This window comes from Haliotis asinina, chromosome 6, assembly GCF_037392515.1.
Source record: "Haliotis asinina isolate JCU_RB_2024 chromosome 6, JCU_Hal_asi_v2, whole genome shotgun sequence".
In the NCBI taxonomy this organism is placed as follows: domain Eukaryota; kingdom Metazoa; phylum Mollusca; class Gastropoda; order Lepetellida; family Haliotidae; genus Haliotis; species Haliotis asinina.
Window position 1 is genome coordinate 60,032,115 of NC_090285.1, and position 24,639 is coordinate 60,056,753.

General features: G+C 37.5%; 2 protein-coding genes across 2 annotated transcripts in view; both read left to right on the forward strand.

The window, feature by feature from the left end:
• Positions 1 to 24,639, forward strand: part of LOC137286178 (fibronectin-like) — a 263,485-nt gene that overhangs the window by 125,666 nt on the left and 113,180 nt on the right. The window contains exons 10-11 of the mRNA XM_067817877.1: positions 16,339 to 16,482; positions 23,526 to 23,810. Of these exons, the coding sequence (XP_067673978.1) occupies positions 16,339 to 16,482; positions 23,526 to 23,810 (429 nt within the window). The remainder of the gene's footprint in view (positions 1 to 16,338; positions 16,483 to 23,525; positions 23,811 to 24,639) is intronic.
• The window catches only part of LOC137286175 (receptor-type tyrosine-protein phosphatase H-like), a 298,258-nt gene that overhangs the window by 46,567 nt on the left and 227,052 nt on the right, over positions 1 to 24,639 (forward strand). The window lies entirely within an intron of this gene.

Genomic DNA, 24,639 nt, shown 5'->3' on the forward strand with positions numbered 1-24,639 from the left:
TGAAGCGTTCTACCTCTGGTTCTAAGCGCATCGAGAACACAGTTCATAGACTTCCATACACATGCACATGTGTCACACTGACATTGTTGTTTCTCAATGAAGATTTCGTTTCTGTTAGAAGGGACACAATATGTCCTTATCAGTTGAGTGAGTGGGTTAAATGTAAAATCACATCGGCTGCATTTAATCTATAAGATGTACACATTTAACATAAATACACTGAATCTAGGATATATAAGAATTGTCTAAACCTAGTGTGTAACCAGTCTACAGATCACGAGCCACCAATGTTAAGTCACCATACCAGGGAATGTTGGGACATATGTTACTTCTGCTACCTGCTAAGTACCTCAGTTGGATTTACAGCAGTTGAATAATTAGGTACCGCTTGTACTTAACAATGACACCGTCGGTCCGCTGTAAGCATGCACTTTAGAATATCGCATCTACCTGAATGTCTTCCCAAATCAAACCTGTTCACAATAACCTCCCTTCAAGAGAGCACCGTTTACGAATGACAATTGCACAAGTAAAGCAAACCCGATTTTCAGTGTGTTAACATTTTTTGGTAATTAGATTGATCAATATCAATACATAAACACTTCATTTACATTGTTATAACTGAAGTACAAGTAGTGATAGTTTGACTAGTGAAGTGTTGTTTGAACGTGTATATATTCAGATAAACTACTAACCGGACCAAGGTACATCTACCAAAATCATATGCCAGGCACAACCATCACTATCCTAAGGGACACGTTGCTAATCCTGTAGATAATCCTGTTCCTAATAGGCCTGTTGAGGATAACTATTGATGATGTTAATTTGGCTTTCACTTATCAATATAATCGTGTATATTTTCAGTAAGCCAACTTAAACCAACCATCATAGACCCAGCAACTACAGGAACACGTAATATTGACATCACCTGGAACAATGCCGATGTCACTGGAGGGTACACATTCAGCTATACAGTAACGTGGTCTCCAGGAACTCAAGGTTCTCCAGCACCTGTTGCTGCAAACAAGAAGAGCTACAACATCCTGTCTCTGTCTCCAGGAACAACATACACTGTCACAGTTACCCTCATCATAACACAGTACAACAGGAGTCAAACGATTACCTCAGACCAAAGGACATTTGCAACAAGTACCAAAATTTGATGCATTTCTGTCGTATCGCCATCAGTCTTATTCCACCAAGACATAACTTTTTGTATTCTCTCTCAGTTAATTAGTCTTTATTTTAGCTTTACTTAAAGCTAAATTAGTTATGACATACATTGTTTGCGATTAATATGTTCCAAAAGAGTCATGTAAGGCTTGCAAGATCAATTCTTAGTTAATTGCTTGCAATGACCAACAGAAGGCAATGAAAAGTCTTAAGAGCTATTTGTGATTACGCGTTAGGAGGTAATGCGTATGGTAAAAGTCAGTCCTTTGGGCTTCTGGAATTCTTAGTAGTTGTCGTGAAACATCGTTTCTCTACCAGTTTGACCTTTTATCACAACTCAGTATGAACTTTGGCAGTTCATCGGTGGTCAGCAAGTGCTGAGGCACAGTTGACTTTGTCATGTGATTATGCATGTACAGCACCGATGGTGCTTTCAGTTATTGATGTTATGTGTCGTGTACTTGTGCCTGTTCATCATCGACGTGACAAAATTGTGATAGCAATAACGCTTTCTTGACTCGAGTGAAGTGTGACTCGTGGGCATATTAATGACATACATCAGTGTCATAAAGAAAAAAGTTATAAAAAGGAAAATGCTCATAAAAGGAAGTGATAAAGTATCGGTTTCCGAAGTGAGTAAGATTTTAGATCTCTTAGAAATGTTCCAGCAATATTAGCACGAACAACTGTCAAGAAAAGGGTCTCACACATTGTACCCATGTGGGTGATCGATGCAGGGTATTCTACGTGATGATCGAACGTACTACCTCGCCTACTACCATCCTTATATCTCTGGTAACATGCACAAAACTTGCAGCTGGTCAAATATGTATCTCACACACAAAACGCAAAGATCTGGAACACAGATTATCATAATATTCATTTCCAACTCAACATGCAGTAGCCTGCTTAAAGATATTGGCTCTAAAATATCAGAACTTTCAATAAATCACCATGGCTTCGCACAATGGTTGTCCAAGGATTGTGTCTCAGGACTAAAGCATGTTTGTTTATGGATGTCACGCCACTCAATAGTTGGTATCACGGGCTTATGACACTCAAGGCATCAGTATAGGTGTTAGATCGTTTGATTAAGATTAGAGCTGGGTACTTTCAAGTATGCTGCAATCCTTTACCATGTTCACACACTGCTGTACTGACATCATTGGTTACTTTCAGAGCAAGTCTTTGGTGGGGAATGTACTGACCGGACTCAGTGCGACATCACTGACCAGAGCATTCAGTGTGTGCAGGTTACTGTGTCACCAATGAGCAGATGCTTGTGTAAGAATGGGATGTATATGCCATCATCACCATCACCTTGTACGAATAGTAAGTATCTCAGTGTATTGCTTTACTTGGCAACAGACTTCTGGGGAATGCCCTCCGCTTGTGGTCACCAGTAATTTATCTAATATAGTATTGATGTAAAAGTAAACCAAAGTGAACACTTTTGTGTTTTTGAAATCGTCTAGTGTATTTTTCACATCATACAAATATCCACTTTCGATTTGACTGTCAATACTCTTATCTAAAGGAATAAATTAAGATAAGACATATATTGTGAAATTAATACATCTGTTGTTGGAGAACTGAAGTAGATTTTTACGTTCACGTAATAAATGTAACATTATATATACATGTCTAAACACACCTTTCGTGCTCGAGCATTTTCGTACACAACGAACTCACACAACTTCAAAGCTAATGATAATAAAAGTACGTGTATCATTCGTCGTGATCAAATCTCAGCTGCAAATGCAGTATTGCCCTTGGTGTTCGTGAGAGAACATGGCGAATTCAGAAATGAGGCTGCGAATTAGGGTTTATTTGGGCGACTGATACACAACAAATACACTACTGACATGCTGACACGATGATGTGCTAATTTGCGTTAACTTTACTCAGATTCTCAGTCAAAAAGTCACGATGTGTACCTTCGCTGTCAGCCAGCTGCTTTTCGTTGTGATTCTCTAAAAGGCACATGGCGGTCCAATGGAGATAACTTTTTTTTTTACAAAAATGATCATTGCGTACCACCACAAAAAAAATCCCAAAACGAAACAAAAAATACATATTTCTTCACAACCCAGCAAAATCCTTCACAAAATATCCAACACTTGGAGCAACACGATTATGCACGTAGATAGTTGACTACTGTGCCTCTTTGCATACAATTGTGTCGATTTAACAGTGTGCTGTTATAATACTAGGTCACAAAATCATGACACTGGTATCAAGCAATTTGTCCTGCCCAGCTGACATATACATTTATCTAGCTGGGAGAGTCCCACCAAAGTGTACCACATGTCACATATGCATCATCTGTATGTTATGTGGTGCTCACACCTAGTTAGAGGTTTAGAGCAGATTAAACAATTTAAGAGTAACCTAAGTTTACAGCGACAATTAAACGTAAGACACTCAACGTGATTTTCGACTGAATCGAAGGTTTAGATTGACTTTTCATAAAAGAAAGCAATAATATTTTTCTGAACTTGGAGGTCACACTATATACTGTAACGATACAATATCAAGTAACTGAATAACATGTTCTTGGAAAAAAATGTGTGACTTTAACACCTCACAATTTAATTCTGGACTCACAATAGTCCAGAAACTCTCCTCACTGTGGCCCCTCTCTCACAAGAAATTTGGCAAAAATAAACATGCAGTTACTATGAATATGTTTCTAAGGATGAAAAATTGAAAAAAAAAAAAAATTTCGAAAACTGAAAATTTAAACTCGCTCGTCCATGGGCACGCCCATGGGCGAACAGCGGCCCATAGACAGGCCCATGGACAGGCCCATGGGCGAGAGTGTTTAATTTCGTCCAGAATAAATGTTTTGGAGGTTGTAAATGAATGAAGAAATGTTAATAAGTATCATGACTCAAATTTCAGCTCGATTTGACTTGACTCCGCTAACGGACAGCGATTTTAAAAAATCTCGCCCATGGGTGAAAAACATATTGGCCCATGGACGAGAATATTTACCTTCACTGAAAATACATGTTTTTTCCATGTTTTGCAGTTTGTAAATAAATGTAAGTATATTTATTAGTGTCGTGACACGAAAATCAGCTTATTGTGACTTAATTCTGATAATTTAGAGCGATTTAAAAATATCATTTGGCCCATGGGCGAGAATATTCACTTTTACTCAAATGACATCTTTTTGCATGTTTTGGGTGTTGTAAATGAGTGAAACTATGTTCATAAGTATCATAATACAAATTTCAACTTATTTTGACTTAATTCCGTTAATTTAGAGCGATGTTTAAAAATCTCGCCCATGGGTGAAAAACATTTTGGCCCATGGGCGAGAACAATGCCTTTTTACCCCAAATATATCGTTTCACGTGTTTTGGAGGATGTTAATGAATGAAAGTACATTTATGAGCATCATGACAGAAATTTCAACTCATTTGACTTAATTCCGCTAATTGAGAGCGATTTTAAAAACTCTCGCCCATGGGCGAAAAACATTTTGGCCCATGGGCGAGAAAATATTTTTTTCACTCAAAATAGATCTTTTGACATGTTTTGCAGTTTGTAAATGAATGCAAGCATATTTATAAGTATCATGACACGACATCCAACTCATTTTGACTTCATTCTGCTAATTTAGAGCGATTTAAAAGATTTAATATTTCCTTTTACTCCAAATACATCTTTTCCAATGTTTTGAAGGATGTAAATGAATGAAAGTGACTTTACGAGTATCATGACACAAAATCCAACTGATCTGATTTAATTTTGCGAATTCAGGGGGATTTTAAAAAATATACGAGAATAATTAATTTTACTCAAAATACATCTTTTCCTGTGTTTGGAGGTTGTAAATGAATGAGGATATGGCACAAAATTCAACTCATTTTGACGTAATTCCGCTAACTACAAGAATCTGCACTTCCACTCCAAATACATATTTTTTTTTATTGTTTTAGAGGTTGTAAATGAATGAAAGTGTGTTTATAAGTATCACTCCTGTCTTAATTCGACTAACCTCGCTCGTGGACGAAAATATTTTCATTTGCTTGTTTTCTTTATTTTGCAAGCATATGGTTAAAATTCAAATGAAATTATAATGACAAATAATTTCAGTTTAATTTAGTGAGTTTAGTTCTATGTCACACTCAGCAATATTCAACCAACATGGCGGCGGTTTGTAGATAATCAATTTTCGACCAGACAGTCCAGTGATCAACAGCATGACCATCGACCTACACAATCGGGAACCGATGTGGCAATCAAGTTAGCGAGTCGGACCACCCGATCCCGTTAGTCGCCTCTTACGACAAGCATTGTCGCCTTTTATAGCAAGCATTGCTTGCTGAAGCCCTGTTCTACTCCAGATCTTCATAGGTCCGGAACGCAGAGAAGTTATTTGTGAAAGTCCTTACTCCAGTGACACAAAGACTATGCTGGGACACAATAAACAGCGTTGTGAGATCTTTAAGCTGTTTTGAAATATGTCTTGTCAATCCCACTGACATTCGCCAATAACCACTTAAATATAGAATATATAGTCCGTGCTCCTTCAGAACAAATAAGTAATTAAGGATCCCCAACTGGGCAATTAAGTAAACAACTCAAAATAATGTCACTTTCTGCCCAGGACATCACGCATCACCAGTCGTGAGCTAATGATCTTGTAAAACCCCTCAGAAGGAAACACAAAGCACCAAAACTGTATTTCTTTCTAGGTGACACACGGTATGTTGTCAAAATTTTCGTTGTGGAATACATTCTATAGTGGGCAAAACCTTACGCTTGGAAAGTGTACCTACCCAGTAGTTTTAAGTGTACCTACCCAGTTTAGCATGTTTCGTTTTAATATTGTGGGATCCACTTTAAGTAATTCTCGTTTGCCAGTTTTTCGACCGAGGTTTTATGGGGTATTCTCCTATTTGTCAGACCAGGAATAATCTACAACAGTGATAGGTCACTCGCTTGCTTTCTTTACCATTTGTACCAATTAACATGTTCCTCGTCATGCTCCAGCGCACACAGTCACTTGGTTCGTTTCCAGCGCAACTTCGGCTGTGTTTAACAGTACTTCAGCCAGTTTACTGTATCAGTCGAAATCTTACAATGAATGAATGAATGAATGAATGAATTATAATAAGAATTAAGAGCAAGATGTATATGTGAATGAATGAAAGAAATAATAAAAGAAAGAAGTACATATGTGAATGAATGAAAGAATAAATGATACACCACGACCATCCCTTCCTAAACATGCTAAATAATGCAAAACTATCAATAGTTTATTTATTTCAATACTGAAAGGCCTCAGGCCTATAGTATAAAACACACATCATACTACTCATGATATAAAGTAGTATAATATCATGGAGTCATATCATACCATATAATGCTGTATCACGTCATATTAGATCATATGATATCAGATGGTACCATGTCATGTCATGTCGTATCATATATGTTCTCACATCGGAAATAGTATCATACCATATCATAATACATCATATCATCGTCTCACGTCATATCCTATATATCATATGTCAAAGATCAGCTTGTACATCATATATAATGGCATATCAAATCATATACATGACATTTTAGCAAATGTAATATAGTATCATGCTAAATCACTCACTTCTCGATATCACACATATCTTTATATCATTTGTAGGGCGCACTCCATATACATATCATTTATAGAAGAATTGTCTGGATAGCATAGCTTTGTGAATAAAAATTGCAATATTTTGGATTACCTTTTCATTTGAACACGTCAACAGTGAAGAGAATTTGGCAATCGATGGATGTACAAAATAGTATTCTTTCATATATTTTCTACGTAGTGTATCAAATGCTGGACAGACAAGAAGGAAATGATATTCGTCTTCTATTGCATTGTTAGTGCAACATTTACATAGTCTATCTTCTCTTTTTATATTCATAAATCTCCCCTTTTCAATCAATAAATCATGGGATGAGCAACGAAAACGTGATAATGCTGTTCTGAATTTCTTAACATTTACACATGATAGATAACCTTCAGTATAAATGTGCAAAACTATCGTTAGATCACATGTGTTAACATCAGTTAATTATAGTCTCCCTTGTCAGACATAACAATTTTCAGACAGGTTTAAACAACAAACTATCTGCTTGACTGCACAGCTGCCTGTTGACGTAATATACCCACCTCACCTAATTTTCCTGCGTAATCTTCATCTACATCACCGTAAGCAGAGAGCACAGAAGGCCGAATATCTGTAACCACTGAACCGTGGCGTCTCACTGGAACAAGTTAAGTTCCCAAGTGCGGGTGTCCTTCTCTACCTTTTCCATTAATCTTTAAAACATCTAACAAGCTCAACGCATGCAACTTTTAACTAAAATGTGATGTTATACATATCATAAGAGTATGATGCATATATGTATGACATGCTGGACGGGTATTGGGCATTTTGTGATAATTTACCATTACCATTTTCATAATGCATAAAAAAGACACTCATTAATCTATCACTGAGTTTTGTCATTCTTTCACTCCAATACGGTCGCTAAATCCCCTCTGATCATAGTATATGGACTCTCCCATTCACCTATATATTCTATATTTAAGTGGTTATTGGCGAATGTCAGTGGGATTGACGAGACATATTTCAAAACAGCTTAAAGATCTCACAACACTGTTTATTTATGTGTCCCAGCATAGTCTTTGTGTCACTGGAGTAAGGACTTTCACAAATAACTTCAATTTCATAGCTCTGCGTTCCGGACCTATGAAGATCTGGAGTAGAACAGGGCTTCAGCAAGCAATGCTTGCCATAAAAGGTGACAATGCTTGTCGTAAGAGGCGACTAACGGGATCGGGTGGTCCGACTCGCTAACTTGATTGCCACATGTCATCGGTTCCCGATTATGCAGGTCTCATTCATTTACAACCTCCAAACCACAGGAAAAGATGTATTTTGAGTAAAATTAATTATTCTCGTATATTTTTTAAAATCCCCCTGAATTCGCAAAATTAAATCAGATCAGTTGGATTTTGTGTCATGATACTCGTAAAGCCACTTTCATTCATTTACATCCTTCAAAACATTGGAAAAGATGTATTTGGAGTAAAAGGAAATATTCTCGCCCATGGGCGAGATTCCTTTTAAATCGCTCTAAATTAGCAGAATGAAGTCAAAATGAGTTGGATGTCGTGTCATGATACTTATAAATATGCTTGCATTCATTTACAAACTGCAAAACATGTCAAAAGATCTATTTTGAGTGAAAAAAATATTTTCTCGCCCATGGGCCAAAATGTTTTTCGCCCATGGGCGAGAGTTTTAAAAATCGCTCTCAATTAGCGGAATTAAGTCAAATGAGTTGAAATTTCTGTCATGATGCTCATAAATGTACTTTCATTCATTAACATCCTCCAAAACACGTGAAACGATACATTTGGGGTAAAAGGCATTTTTAAACATCGCTCTAAATTAACGGAATTAAGTCAAAATAAGTTGAAATTTGTATTATGATACTTATGAACATAGTTTCACTCATTTACAACACCCAAAACATGCAAAAAGATGTCATTTGAGTAAAAGTGAATATTCTCACCCATGGGCCAAATGATATTTTTAAATCGCTCTAAATTATCAGAATTAAGTCACAATAAGCTGATTTTCGTGTCACGACACTAATAAATATACTTACATTTATTTACAGACTGCAAAACATGGGAAAAAAAATGTATTTTCAGTGAAAGTAAATATTCTCGTCCATGGGCCAATATGTTTTTCACCCATGGGCGAGATTTTTTTAAAATCGCTGTCCGTTAGCGGAGTCAAGTCAAATCGAGCTGAAATTTGAGTCATGATACTTATTAACATTTTTTCATTCATTTACAACCTCCAAAACATTTATTCTGGACGAAATTAAACACTCTCGCCCATGGGCCTGTCCATGGGCCTGTCTATGGGCCGCTGTTCGCCCATGGGCGTGCCCATGGACGAGCGAGTTTAAATTTTCAGTTTTCGAAAAAAAGTTTTTTTCAATTTTTCATCCTTAGCACATATTCATAATAACTGCATGTTTATTTTTGCCAAATTTCTTGTGAGAGAGGGGCCACAGTGAGGAGAGTTTCTGGACTATTGTGAGTCCAGAATTAAATTGTGACGTGTTCTTTTCATTTACCCATTCACGTAACAGACAGGATATATTCAATCTCAGTCATTAACTGGGCATAAAATGCAGAAACACAGAGTATTTTGTTAACGAATCACTGAAAGTCAAAAATGACACCACATATTCGGGAAAACGTAATCATATATCATTGAGTCTACTCTGACAAACGGTTGAGAATGACAATGTATGAACTCCATATAGAATGCCCATGAGAGATACTCATATTTTATGCTAAACAATCACTCTTGATTGTCTGCTAAAATCAATCACTACTTTGACTTCTAACTTCTTTTCAGCTATTAAATAGGATACAAGTTATCAAATGAAATTATTTATACCACAAATTCCCTGATCTGATCACTATACCTTTCTGTTCGACTTCACACCGATTTAGTCCAATTGGCTGCAGTTTTAATGAAAGTAAATAGGACTACATGTACATTATGTTTAGGATTTTAAATAACAAACTACACCATCTAAAATGCCATAAAGATATCCCACCATTGTCAAGGTAACCAATCAACCGTGATCGTCATGAGTGAGTGAGTGAGTCTAGTTTTACGCCGCACTCAACAATATTCTAGCTATATGACGGCGGTCTGTATATAATCGAGTCTGGACAAGACTATCCAGTGATCACCAACATCGATCTGCGCAACTGGGAACCGATGGCATGTGTCAGCCAAGTCAGCGACCCGTTAGTCGCCTATTGCGACAAGCATAGTCGCCTTTCATAGAAAGCATGGGTTGCTGAAGGCCTATTCTACCCGGGGACCTTCACGGGTTGTGATCGTCATGTACGAGATTATTACAACTACATGAGTTTGTAGTAATCAATGTTTAGAATAGGACTTGTAGGAATATAGCTTAACATTTATGCTCTCATTTCTACATTACCCGCATCAGTGATGACATGAATATTGCAAATCTCTCACATGCATTTTTCAGTCTATTTAAAAAAATAATTTGGGAAAGTGTTGTCTTGCTGTCATTGTTTACTTGTAATGCATAACATTTGTCATGGCCAAACTGACACTCGTTATAACCTCATCACGTCATGTCATTCTTAAATTCAACAGTCCATAAATGTATTGTCTATCTGATAGACGGCACCTAAACATCACATGTCCCTTGTGACGTGTGACGTCATCATGCTTTTGACGTCATAGGAACAATAGTGGTGAACATGTTGTTACGACGCAAATTGTAATAACGCGGCAAAATGTAATAAACTGCGGCAAATTGTAATAACACCGCGGCAAATTGTAGTAACACATGTATCCATTGCCTTTGTCGTGAAACATCTGTATATTAATATACCTCATGATCTAGGACTTGAAGCGGAGCAGTATAGGCTAAATAAGCACCCTGATGCCGTTGACTGCAATTTCCCAAATACGTTCATCATGGAATCATTGAAATGCATTCTGGAAAACAACACCTTTCATTTCAACAACAAGTTTCGTAAGCAAAGAAACGGTAAAGCCATGGAAACAAAAGTAACACCATTATACGCTACTCTGGTGATTGGATATGTAGAAGAAGAATTTTTAGATTCCAAAGTAGCAAATTCGATGGATGACAAGACAGCAAAACATGAAGACACACGGAGAAGATATCTAGACAATTGTTTTCTCATTTGGATTACAAATGTGGGAGATTTGCATCATTTTTGGAATATTCTTGATCCTCCTTTGAATTTCTTTCACTATGGAATTCGACCAAAATGAGATTTCATTTTTGGACGTAAAAGTTATAAAGCAAGGCAACGAACTGAAAACGGATATTTACTACTGACGGACACGCATCAATACCTGCAATTCAATTCATATCACCCGCGGCACACAAAAATAGATATTCCATATGCAATGGCAAGAAAAGTATGTACTATTGCTTCGAATGTGTACACAAGAAATGTTAGATTAGAAAAAAGTGAAGAGATATAATGATGTTCATAAAGCAGTAAAATTTCCAAGAGAGACACTTTTGAAAATAAAAGAAACAAATAGAGAGGTGGACATTCTGTCATCTGTTTGTACTTTCAACCCTAATAACTGTGTAATTATGCCCATTATAAAAGCGAATCTTCCAATTTTGCATAAAAATGATATTATGAAAAAAAGGTTTATCCAAGACTAAATTTATACGTAGCACTAGGTGGCCTAAAAACTAAAACAAATCCTTTGTCCACCTAAATATTCATAAGACATAAACACTGTCAGTGCAACAAAATGTCACACATCTCGATGTGGAACTTGTTCAAACATAACCGAAGACTGCAAATTTGCATTTTATAAAGACAAACTAATTACTATCAAAACCAACATGAACTGCCGCAGCAAACATGTCCTATATGTTTTAACACGTGTGGGACGTGGCGAACATTATGGTTGGAGAAACTGGAATGCAAACTAAAGGGCCGAGTCACTGCACACAGATAATAAATCCGAGATGCGGATGTGCGATGTATAAATGTAAGCAAACACATTGATGAATACAGAAATGACCAGTTTACCACCTTTCCGGGTTTTTTTTCTCAATTGCTTAACAATGATAAACGAGTGGAAAAAGAACAATTGTTCATGAGGCTGTTTAAACCTAAGCTCAATTCAAAAGTATAATTTTGTATCCTAATGTAGTTCAGTATATATTTAGGCACTGAAACCATAATGGATACATGCTCACCACTATTGTTCCTAACTATGACAAAACTATGGCAAAAACACAATGACGTAACAAACGCAACCCTTCTGTTACCCATGACTACTTCTACCCTAGAGCCTTTGAACGGCGGAAGATCTTGTGGAAATATAAAGGATTTTTTGCAAGAAGAAACTTCATATATACAGTGCGTGCGTGCGTGCGTGCGTGCGTGCGTGCGTGCTTGCGTGCATGCGTGTGTCCGATGTATTTGGCTCATTCTCAGCACGTGAACATGCAACCCACAGCTTTTGAGATAGTGTGTTGAGCAGATCGTGCTGAATTAATGCTCAGGTGTACAGTTCCCCAACCCCTTCCTGTAGCCCTGAGGTCAACTATTTCCAAATTACACAAGATCAGCAGGAACTCGAATGCATCGCTCAGTCGTGCCTTCTGGTCAAGTCGTTGTCACAGAACGCACTATAACCAAGCCAGGAGTTTTCAAAAGACAAGTATGAGTTGCCAGTCCAGATTTGAAGAGGTCATCATGCGACGATGCGACGAGAATATTTGTTACCACTGTTAGTTCTCATTTAATTAGTGTTTTTTTTAAATAATTGATTTCATGGATGGGTCTTGAATAATATGTTGTGTAAAGAGATGTATTTTATTGATTGGTAGTTTAGATTGCTAGTGTCTGTGCCCTCAAAGGGGATTGAAGTATCATAAAACTATTGTCGTCCTGAGAGGATACGTGAGTCCCTACAATCCAAGGTCTATTTTACATACTTTTAATCGTAGTATATTTGTAACTTTAATATTGGCTTAATATTTTAATAATCGCTAGCGACAGAAGGAGCGGTGTCAATCCAGCTAGGATCCATGCAGATATCGAAAATACTGTCAGTTGTTGATGATCTATAACCTGTTTTACATTGTATTGTCCAAATTGTGCTATTAGTTGTCTTTCGTCGACAGGGTTTTATAATATACATATATTCCATTTTAGTGTCATATATGTTCTCGTCACAATATGGCTGAAATATTGCCGATGTGACGTTAAATATTAAGTCACCCACTCAAACGAAACGATCCTACATTTCGGGAAAATACCTTAGGAAAGTGCCCAGGTGCAGATGTTAGAAGAGGCCAATTGTGGCTAACCTCATGAAACAAGCTTTGGTCAGCTGGCTTCAGTCACTGGATTATATGATGCCCATTGCTGTTCATTTGAATCCACTGAACTATGTCACTATACGCATTGCCCAACCACAAGCCGTGGTTCGACTTTGACCTTGGTCTGAATATGCATTTCACGTCATCACCTCAATGGCGGTGGTCTGCAAAAACATCGAGTCTGAATCAGACAACCCCATCGTTCCTGAGCGATACCATAATAGGTTCTTCCTGTATGATATTTTTATGCACTTTCCGTTATAGAAATGTCTGTGTGATTTCATTCCAATGTAGATGTAGGTGATCACGCTTTATGACCAAAGACCGCTATATGACCGCTGTATGTTCAAAGAACAGCACAGTACGCTCAGGCATCGATAATCGAGGCACACATATACAGTTAATCATACACAGAATGACAGCATGTACATGACTTAGCCAGTAAAATCTATGGCCAGTTCTACTGAAAACGGCTGCCACAGATTGTCTATTCTTGATTGCCATTTCATTTGAAAAATGTTTTGATGATACAGAAGTAATAATTTTAAGGCATAAAGTAGCGCAATTAATACAACAGACATATCTAAGCGTCCGCAGAGTGATTAGGACATTTTGCAGAATTTTAAGGCGGTTCCAAGTCTTGAAAATAAGGCATGGAAACCGTTTAGAGCATACATCATTTGAGCACACACGTAAACGATTGCCATCGTACTAATGTTAACAATAATTCGATTGAGTTGCCATCAGTACTGTGTGCTAAGAGCGTTTTCCATAAACGTATGCGCCAAACATAGCCAGCTTTCTGAAAAAAAACAATCAAGCCATTTGTTTAGTGCCAACAACTTGAATGTGATTCTCATAAAATTTAATTACTTCAGTACACTCGTTTAAACTGGTGAATAATTTTCAAAGGTAACTACAATACTTGTGTCCCGGAAATGTCCAGCGTCTTGTGTATTTCCTTTTCGTTTGTAGATAAGGGATGTATACCATTCAACCATTGTTCAGGGAAAATCCCTTTATCAAATATTTGATTCATAGTCTGAAACACAAAAGAAAAAAACGTGTATTCATTAACCGTGTTTTTTTTTCTGGTCTCATGCCTTTCTATAACTTAGCGTCCCTAGTATGGTGATCTACCTTCAGTCGTTGGAGAATTATAGCCTCTGAAATTTTGTCCTGTCATCTATGATTAAACTGTGTTAAAGTTCAATTTTAGTTCGAAAATATACATCTGTGATAGTCTAGTTATTTTACTGTCCTTCGTTGACAAGTGTTTATAGTTTACTTCTAATCATTATAAATATATAACTTGTTTTAGTCACGATATGGCTGAAATATTGCTGGTGTGATTTAAAACCTTAACTCACTCACTCATTCTATCACTTAGCAGTCGCATGGCACATGTAATTTCATGTTCACTTATGCCAGTGTTCAGAATATTATTACATCATTCATGTCAAGATTAGTGCAAGATCAATGGGGTCATCAAACGGTATGATTTTCCTTTTCGGCATTAAGTTCTTGATACATGCAAAAGGAATATTGGCAGGGTCAAATCTGCGTCAATGTCTTTCTGATAGTCTCCAAAATGAGCTTGAATCGCTTTTGTTTAATAATATTTCGATTTTAAAACGATATCTGTTATAAATTGAGCCATGGAGCTTTTATTTTTTGCTACTGTTTTTCAACATACATTTTGATTTGTAAATTATTTGGTTTGTTAAAAATAGTTTTGTCTGATTATACTGCCCCTCCACAGAACTTATACTCGCGTCCGCACCAGGTCTTAGCTCTGTTACACTCTGGTCTGATTGACGTTGTTTTACTATGTGGATCACAAATACCCATTGATGTTGCTGTTAATCCCATTCATGCAAACGCTGTCTTTGTAAATCCATATTAGATGCATATATGTCTGTGCAGTGCTGCAGTACTTTACTTTTGTTTGACAAAGGTCTGAGGATTTGTACTAAACGTAGCATTATGACACAATTAAGAAACTCTCACCAATACAATATCTTACCTCGATTCTAAAATTCAGAAAATTCATGATACCGATGGTAATAAATATCATTATCATTATACTAAGAAATACTTGCATTGACTTTAGCCAATAATCTTGAAGATGTTTATTATGCTCGATGTCAAGAGTCTGCTTTCATTTACCAATGTTAATATGTATACTTTCAGTAAACGTCCTAAAACCAGTCATCACAGATCCAACAACTATAGGAACACGTAATATTGTCATAAACTGGAACAATGCCGATGCCACTGGAGGGTACACATCCAGCTATACAGTAACGTGGTCTCCAGGAACTCCAGGTTCTCCAGCACCTGCTCCTGCAAACCCGAAGAGCTACAACATCCAGCCCCTGTCTCCAGGAACAGCATACATTGTCACAGTTCAACACATCGTCACACAGTACAACAGGAGTCAAACGATTACCTCAGACCAAAGGACATTTACAACAAGTACTTACGTTACATTCACAGTCATTATTGTCACAACTAAACCAGTTAGTACTAGGTGTATCACCTAAAGACTTGAATATGCTCTATTTTTTCCTTACCAGAAATACTCCACAACTGACCGTAACACTCTTGTACGTTGGCATTTAAATCAAACAAGGCGTGCTCGTGAATGGGTAAGGCATTGGGTCACTTAAAGGCATATTCTTGAAATTCTCCTGTCAGTGACTCCGGAAATACTAAGTAACTCAGTCACACAACGTTGACTTGTACAGATATCTTGGAGATTATAATACAGGTGTATAGCACTATGATCTGTCATGCATGTAAACATATGAAGGACCATATGTGGTTAAAATGTCTGCTTTCAGCAGGATATTGCTTATCATCCTCTAAATAGTTTCGTGTTGGTACACGTCGCACGGTCCACATATACACGGTCGTCTAAAGTCTCACAACTGGGGGCGCAGAATTGCACTCCTAGGACTATGAGATCGAATCCCTGTGATATCCGACCATGTACGCGTGTTTGTGCCATATGTTCATGTGCTTCTCCAAGGTCATACACGTCTTAGAAATCAGTCATTGTTCAACGCTGTATCAGGCCAAACGAATTTAGTATTTAGATTAGATAGTATGATGACTGTTTAATGGTGGGTGGTGGGACACATTATGCTGTCTGACAGTTCTGTACTACCATCATGTTACTTTCAGATCCAGTCTTCGGGAGTGTATGCAGTAACCAACCCGAGTGTAACACTGCAGACGACAACATTCAGTGTATACAGACTACAGAGTCAAACAAGAAGTGCCTTTGTAAAGATGGGATGTATAAGTCAGCAGATATGTGCACGGACAGTAAGTATCTTGTTGGAGAATGGCGAGTTCCTACTTTTAGCTGTCGACATTTATAAGGTTTCATTTAAGTATACATGCTTTATAAGGTTTTGCCACTGTGAACAACATCTAATATGCTGATCATCATTTTTCTGACATTCATGTAATTATCCAAAAGATATCTGCTCAGGTTCTTCACATAATCTTTGCATACCGACATGATTTATCATCGCATATAGGCACATTACTAATGTTCTATAAAGATATCATTTTCTGTGTGGCTGTTGCGTAGCCTAGCGGTTAAAGCTAATTTACCATGACAAACGATGTAAGAAATCCCCTGTGAACCAGCAAAACAGAACAAAGAAAAGTTTAAAATATTCAGATATTATTATTTAGGAACGAAAGCAAGGTATACAAAGTCACAAGTCAATTTCACAATGCTGATTACAAATACAATTCAAGAGAGACAAAATCTAAGTCAATGGGTCACAAAAATATAATATATCAAACCCACCAAAGTCTCAGTACGTGAGGTAATCAACTAGATGCAGAATGTAAACACAGCGATCTGTCTGACAGCGAATGATGTAGATTTAGGCGTTGACGGATGCAGATGATATAAACTCCAGAAATGTCCGTCCCGCAGCAAGGCAACCAGCATGTTTATATATATTTAGCCATTTCCCGAAAGTTCGGGCACAAACAAACATCGTCAACACTGTAGAATGCCCTCGAATAAGTCTCCCGGAAGTATACATATAGAAAACTAGGAGCAGATAAATTCCGGAAAACCAGAATCCTAAAAGTGTTGACCAGCTATTAAAACGAAATGTGACCCATCGTATTTAATATTCAAAACACTAAACAGTGTGACCAAATAAAAATGACTACTTAATTAATAACGAAATATACAGACAATACACACTCGTAACAAAATGTGTAGACCATTTGTGGCGTCCCTCTTCGTGGTGTACTTGGAATATTGCTAATAGCGGTGTAAAACTAAACTCATTCACCCACACTCTTTTATTTTGTGTGTTGACGGACAACTCGAAATGTAAGGAATCCTTCAAGTAAAATTGACAAAGGGAAAATTTCAGTAGTCTTGCTACACAATCCAAGGGTGAGAACGGCTCAGATCCTGAAAACATGACTCAAAAAGCGAAGTATTTCCTCTGGACAATCTGGGACATTTTTGGTCTCGCTGTGCATTAGCGTCGTAAGCGGCTTTTTGGGTGGGTTTCTACGGTATCTTCCAATTTGTCACACGCCCTAATAGTCAGACTGTACATAGTAAAACAATGAACTGTCTGGTTGAGAACAGTTAACAGAACAAAGTTGAGAGCGGGGAGTAGTCTACTCTCTTCAAAGTTTGGAGCAGCTCATTAATTTGTCCAGGCTCTTACACAGGTCACTACGCCTACTTGGGCTGTCAGTCCAGATATATATATATACAGTCCAGTCTAGATATATCCAAATTGCTAACAGCTGAGGGGATGTTGTAAATCCAACTAGGGTCCATGCAGGTAGCAAAGGCACTGTAAGTCTCCATGGTCCCTAGTATGGTGATCTACCTTCAGTTGTTAGCAGTCTATAGCCCATTTTTATATTGTATTGTCCTCTATAGATAAATTGTTTTAGGTATAGTTACTAGTTTTATATTCTACTCTGTGATATTCTAGTTTTTTAGTGTCCTTCGTTGACGGTTTTTATAATAGACATGTGTTTCATTTCAGTATTAACTGTTCTCGTCACGATATGGCTGAGATGTTGCCGATGTGACCTTAAATATTAACTCACTCACTCACTACACAGGTCACACTTGACTGGTCTGTCGATAACTGGGCCATCTCACACTTGGGAGTGAACCGTTTCTACGATTCGCTCTTGTGTGAAATACTGAGTGAGTGTAGGTATATGGTTTTACGCTGCTTGTAGCGATATCAAGGTGGAGGACATCAGGAATTTGCGTAACGAACCTACATAACGACCAAACTATTCACCCCCCCCCCCCCCTCCCGACTACACTTCCACCCCGATCCACGAGTACTGTAGATATGGAAATGCCTGACTTTTTCACCAAAATGCCTGTCTATAAAGACTACCATTTTTCCCTATACTCACTACAGATTTAATCTATCCCTGAAATCTACGGAGAGATAACTGAAACCTTTAAGACATGTACACAATATATTGTGATCTGTCATTCCGTTTGATCTAATAAAGTGAAATCTGACGTGAACGTTTTGTTTTGCACATAGATCATCTCACAGTCGTTATACAGTCTGTTTATATATTTTACTGGGTATATGTCGTTCATAGTAGTCTCCACTATATCTACAATGCAAAAGACAAGTCAGAACACTTTTGAACTGCAATCTCATGCGATATCGACAGCAGCAACAGACAAACAACAGGTATAGTTTAGCTTCTCATTTTCTTCCTGATTTCATCTGCGTTTATGTGAGTTTGAGTTTGACATTTTTTCTTTAAATCACGGTACATTTTCGGATTGTTAACCCTTATTCAGAAGTAACTTTCGGTGATCAGTTCGTGTGGTTTCTCGGCGTGTGTGTTCTGCACCAGATCTGTTTCGTCGGATGGTCGTTGTTCGCTTAGTGGCGGTCTGCGTTATATGAAATTACATATCTGTGACAAGCGATTGTCTACAAGTCAGTCTTAACAAAATACAGGACAGGATTCAACGTTCAGTGTCCCCTCAAATAACTTATACTATGACTGTTGCCAAGAACACGTTTTCAACTTCCGTTTGCCTTAGGTGCCGTAATGCACGAGGAAGAGTTGTGTCCCTTGGATAAGCCACATAATATTTACGTTTCTGAAATATTCAGCACTGTACGCGTGCTCGTGGGTTTCACTAAAGTGGTGAACGTCGAATTCTCGAATAATTTCGGGCCTTAATTCCGATCAAATAAGCGCTGGAGCTGCTTTAAACCTAATTGTATTTAAAGGCAGTTTGGTTCTTTCTTCTTGACATGCTCTAAAAATGTCCACGTATCGCCTCTGGAAATACCAGACCCTCTAACAAAAGATTCGATTCTTTTTCGTAAACAATATGTTGATGTCCCTCATTGTCATAACGTTTCCGCAGAATGTTGATACAATTCTAAACATATTCTTTCAATGTCCTCTGGCGATAATACGTGACTCAATAATGGTGCCATACTTCACCATATAGTGCGCTTATATATTTCCCCATTTCTATGAGACCTTAAGTGCACGTCCACCCAGTACAACTCACAACCATGTGGATCCCTGGATCTTCTACGCTACGCTTCGACCCTGACCTCGGCAGTGCCTACCGAATGTCAACAATGTTTTATGTTTACGATGTCATAACATTAGCGAGCTGACAAAACATATCGAGTATCAATTCACGTGTTGGTGTTGAAAATGGGGTGTCTGTTATTTTTATTTCGATCATGTAACGTCGACTTTCGTGTCTCGAAACTGCTTAAATAACGTTGTTGTTTTCGTGCACTAAGAACAACGATGGCCCTTTTTGTAAGAAAAAAATTGTACCCGCCCGATCTCGGTTTTTCTTTCCATAGAAAATATATGGCATATAGCTTCACAGTGTAGGTCGCCACTGACTGCCGTTCGGTAGTCTCTGCCGGGGTCAGTGTTGAAGCGTAGCGCAGCAGACCCCATGAACGAGGTTAACTCACAAATACACACTTTATAAATGTATTAACCTGTTAATCAGTTTCCCATGTCTACGTCAACACATATTTGCGTACCTTTCTTCCAGGGACAGTTATCTATGCTGACTTGACGATAAAAGAAATCGTCTTTGTGGTGAAATGAATGCATTTTTTACACATATGTATCGGGATATCAACATTTCTACACAACATCGATCACTTTATTGTCTGGTTTGTTTACAGACCAGCGTAGAAGGATGACAATGGTGCTGCATGGCTATAAATGATAAGGCTGTGCAATATAACCGGTGTACCTGTATTTACCGGTCCAGACGCGAAAACGATACGCATTGCGATACGCTGAGCGAAAACTGGTATTCTGACATGCATTTGGAAAAAATAGTAACACTCGTAGATCTTCGGCAATTTCCGTTTTTGTTATGCTTTTGTTGTAAAATGGAGACTTCTATCAATTAAAGAACATTGATATTTGAAATGTTCTGACTAGGTCAAGTTGTCTAAATTCTCGGGGCTTTTTTGAGAGTACAGAAACCAGTTCAAATTAGTAACCAATGTGTTCATATTAAATTGTTCTTTTCCCGGTTACATTTGTGTCAAATATTATTTATATATTATTTTGTCATGAATCAAAGGTTTTTGTTACAGCTTGATCAAGCTTGGTGATTGTTTTGTGTTTTTACTTTACAAATCAAGCATTTATCGATCAGAAGTAGTTGTTTTCTTTAAAATATTCTTGCAATATATTGCAATACATATTTCCTTATGTAGTCTGGTTCATAATTATTGAGAATTTTTCTTCTTACTTTGAGCTATCCTAACACCTCAGCTGATTCACTGATACTTAAAACTAAGTAATGGTATAAGGGAGGTAACTCATCTTGGCCTACTGAGTATAGTACAATTAGAGTTACCTCCCCTGAATTTGTAGCAGACGTCATTTTCCTCAGCACTGTCAACAATGTCTGCTGAAGATAAAAGAAGGTTGATTTTTCAGTTGTGTAATCAAGGAATTGATGATGTAAATACATTGGCAGAGAGAACAGGAACTCCTCTTTCTACTGTGTATAGGATTAGGAAGAATTTTAAAGAGGGAAAGGATTTTGGGCACCAGAAAGGAGCAGGGAGACCCAGAAAATTGGACTTCTCAGATCGCGTCCGGCTGGGAATTTTAGCGTCTAAAAAGCAAAGGGCAAGCATCTCCAACATCAGGTATGAAATGATAGAAAGGGGATCAACAGTTGTATCAAAATCTACAGTTAGAAGAAATTTGATTGATCTTGGATGGGAGAAAAAGACTGGAATTCCTTCTCCTCTCATGAAACAAGAACATAAAGACAGGCGTGTTGAGTGGTGCTTGGCACATGAAAACTTTGACTGGGAAAATGTGATTTTTACTGATGAAAGCTCAATATGGGTATATCCCAATAATGTGAAAATATGGACAAAGTCTGTGTCAGCACCGTTGTATCGACGACCTAAATACAGCCCACAGTTTAATGTATGGGGAGGGATATCCTTATTAGGAACGACCCCGCTGTGTGTGTTTGAGGGAAATCTGACAAGTCAACGCTACACTAACATATTAGATAATTTTCTCCTTCCAAGTGCACATGTGTTTTATGGAAATGACTGGATTTTGCAGCAAGATAATGATCCTAAACACACCGCAAAACATGCCAAGCAGTGGTTTCAGGAGAAAAATGTGACTGCATTACCATTTCCTGCATATAGTCCTGACTTAAATCCCATTGAGAACATTTGGGGGATGATGAAGGAATGTGTGAATCAAAAGGGGTTGACAAAAATTGAAGACATGAAGAGAGAAGTGGTCCGATACTGGGACAGCATAACTCACGAGACACTAACCTCTCTGATAGGAAGTATGCCTACCCGTCTTAGACTGTGCCGTGAAGCTCAAGGAGACTTGATAAAATATTAAATTGTTACCTACACAACATGAAAAGGTCAGTTCACTTTCACAATACATTCAATTTTATCTGATTTGTTCTCGTTTAATAATATGAAATGCTTTAGCTATTCTCAATAATTTTGAACCATACTGTATGCTTTTACACTGCAATGTATCGCACTATGAAAATTGTCTGCAATACCCATCTCTAATAAAAACATACCATTGCAGGAAAAGTATGTGAATAACGAGTGCTACTGTGAGGGTCGATAAGTACTTGATGTCATTTCTTGTTTTCAGTGGTACACTTAGCTATTTCTTACTGTACACCAAATGGAATCCGTGTCTGAGAATAATCAGGACCTCTAAGGATACTTTTGCACTGACGCCTTTTGTTTGAAAATTTGACGCAAGAACGATGAGAACAATGAGATGAGAAGATTTGTCATGTTTTCTTTAGATTATATCTATATCAGTACTCGTAGAAGAAGTTAATACTCTTTAAATATTTTACTACATTTGCATGCACGCTGTATTTGTGTGTGTTTTGGCGTCTGTTTTAACATTATCTACTGCAGTTTCGTTTGTTTTTTTAAATGCAGTGCATCTTTGTAATGCTGTATGCTTGACGGCGCATGCGTCTTAGTAGGCCTGTTAAAATAGTGTGATGCTAAATGCAGTAAGAGGATGTTATATTATGTTATGTTATCGATGAAGCAGCCATGTTCAGTGAATTCTTTGTGCATGAATGTTGTCGTATGTGAATAATAGTACAGTATAATAGTAAAAGACATCTGTGGGAGTATTCAAAATAGGCCACAGATATATGGATGACCCTGTGAGTGTTGTTGGGTTTTCAGGTTTTAGGGATGCATCCATGTAATATAAAAAAAATGTTACCCGTTTATAAGGATAGACAACACCGGGTATCCTTTTACAATATTTCCTTAAATTGGACTTTTTGGGGGATAAACGTGTATTTCATCTTTATAACATTTCTTTATGTTGCTTTCACATCTTTGTTTATTTAACACGCCAATGACAAAATTCCCAAATGAATAAAAGACGGTCCTCTGTAGGTGAATTACGTTCGTAATGCCATGTCTTTTGGTTGAGGCACCTGCAAAACGTGCTGTCAAGGGATCAGAGATTATAAGAGTCAGGAAAATACTCATGACGATGTAGGTGCAATAATATATGTGACAGGGGACTGAGAATACATTTATCATTCATACCATTGTTGAAAGTGAATGTCCAGTCATGTGTGTGTGTTTATTCATGTTTATGGTCGTTAGCCAATATACAAGTACTTTTCAAAACATAATTCATACAAAATAATGACACATTCAGTGATATTCGCCTATTTACTATGAAATATATTTACATACTTTGGAGCATTAGTGTATCATTGTCCGTCATGATAGTGTGGGCATTTTTGTCAGTGATGTAAACATAATTATTTTCAGTTCGTCCACTAAAACCAGTCATCACAGATCCACCATCTACAGGAACAACTAATACTTACATCAGCTGGACCAACATCGATGCCACCGGTGGGTACACATCCACCTATACAGTAACGTGGTCTCCAGGAACTCCAGCATCTCCACCATCTGTTCCTGCAAACCAGAAGAACTACGATATCCGGTCCCTGTCTCCAGGAACAACATACAATGTCACAGTTATGCACACAATCACACAGTACGGCAGGAGTCAGACGATTACCTCGGACCCAAAGACATTTACAACAAGTACCTAAGTTACACTTTTCCCTGTCATTATTGTCTCAACTTGATTCGTTATTAAGTTTATTACTTCAAGATTTGTATGTGCTGTTTTTGCATATCAGAAATACTCAAAACCTATGAGTGAAAGCTCGCACATTGGTATGGAAATCGGGCCGAGGGGTTTCACTCACTCCAGTAGTTCTATCATCTAGTATTACCCCACAAAGACATAACTACTGACTTAAAGGCTTCTTGTATTCACAACCAGACAGTTGTGCCAGTATTACTTAAAAGTCAATAGGAAATCCTTTTGATTTCCTGAATTCTGTTTGCGACAATTTATTGGTGAAAAGTCATTCACGTACGCGTCTTAATGAAACCGTCATTAGTAATCTTCAAAAACCAATCGTTAACGTAGCCATCTGAAGAAAATCAAAACTGTAACACCGAGTTTTAGTGTTTTTGGTGTGATCTCTTTTTGTTGTTCTGTTTTATAATTAGAGGTTCAGGCGAATGTTTTAGCATTGCAACTCACATCATATGTAGTTGCTTAATTATGGTAGGTGTAACTTTTTAACCTTTGAGCAAGTGTACATATGCACATATGGCATCTGTTGTCCTCGCTCATATTTAATTATTTCTATTGCAGTCTTCATTTTACACCTGCAACTAGTTCATCACGATGTTGACTTAAGCAAGATATTTTATTAAAGTCTTACTTTGTGGTGTACTTTAACATGTACGTAACACTGAACTATATCAATTATGCATTACATTACATTAGAATTTATATGTAAAGTTTTATAAATCACACAAACAGAATGAAGGGAGACAAATACAATTACACCCAACA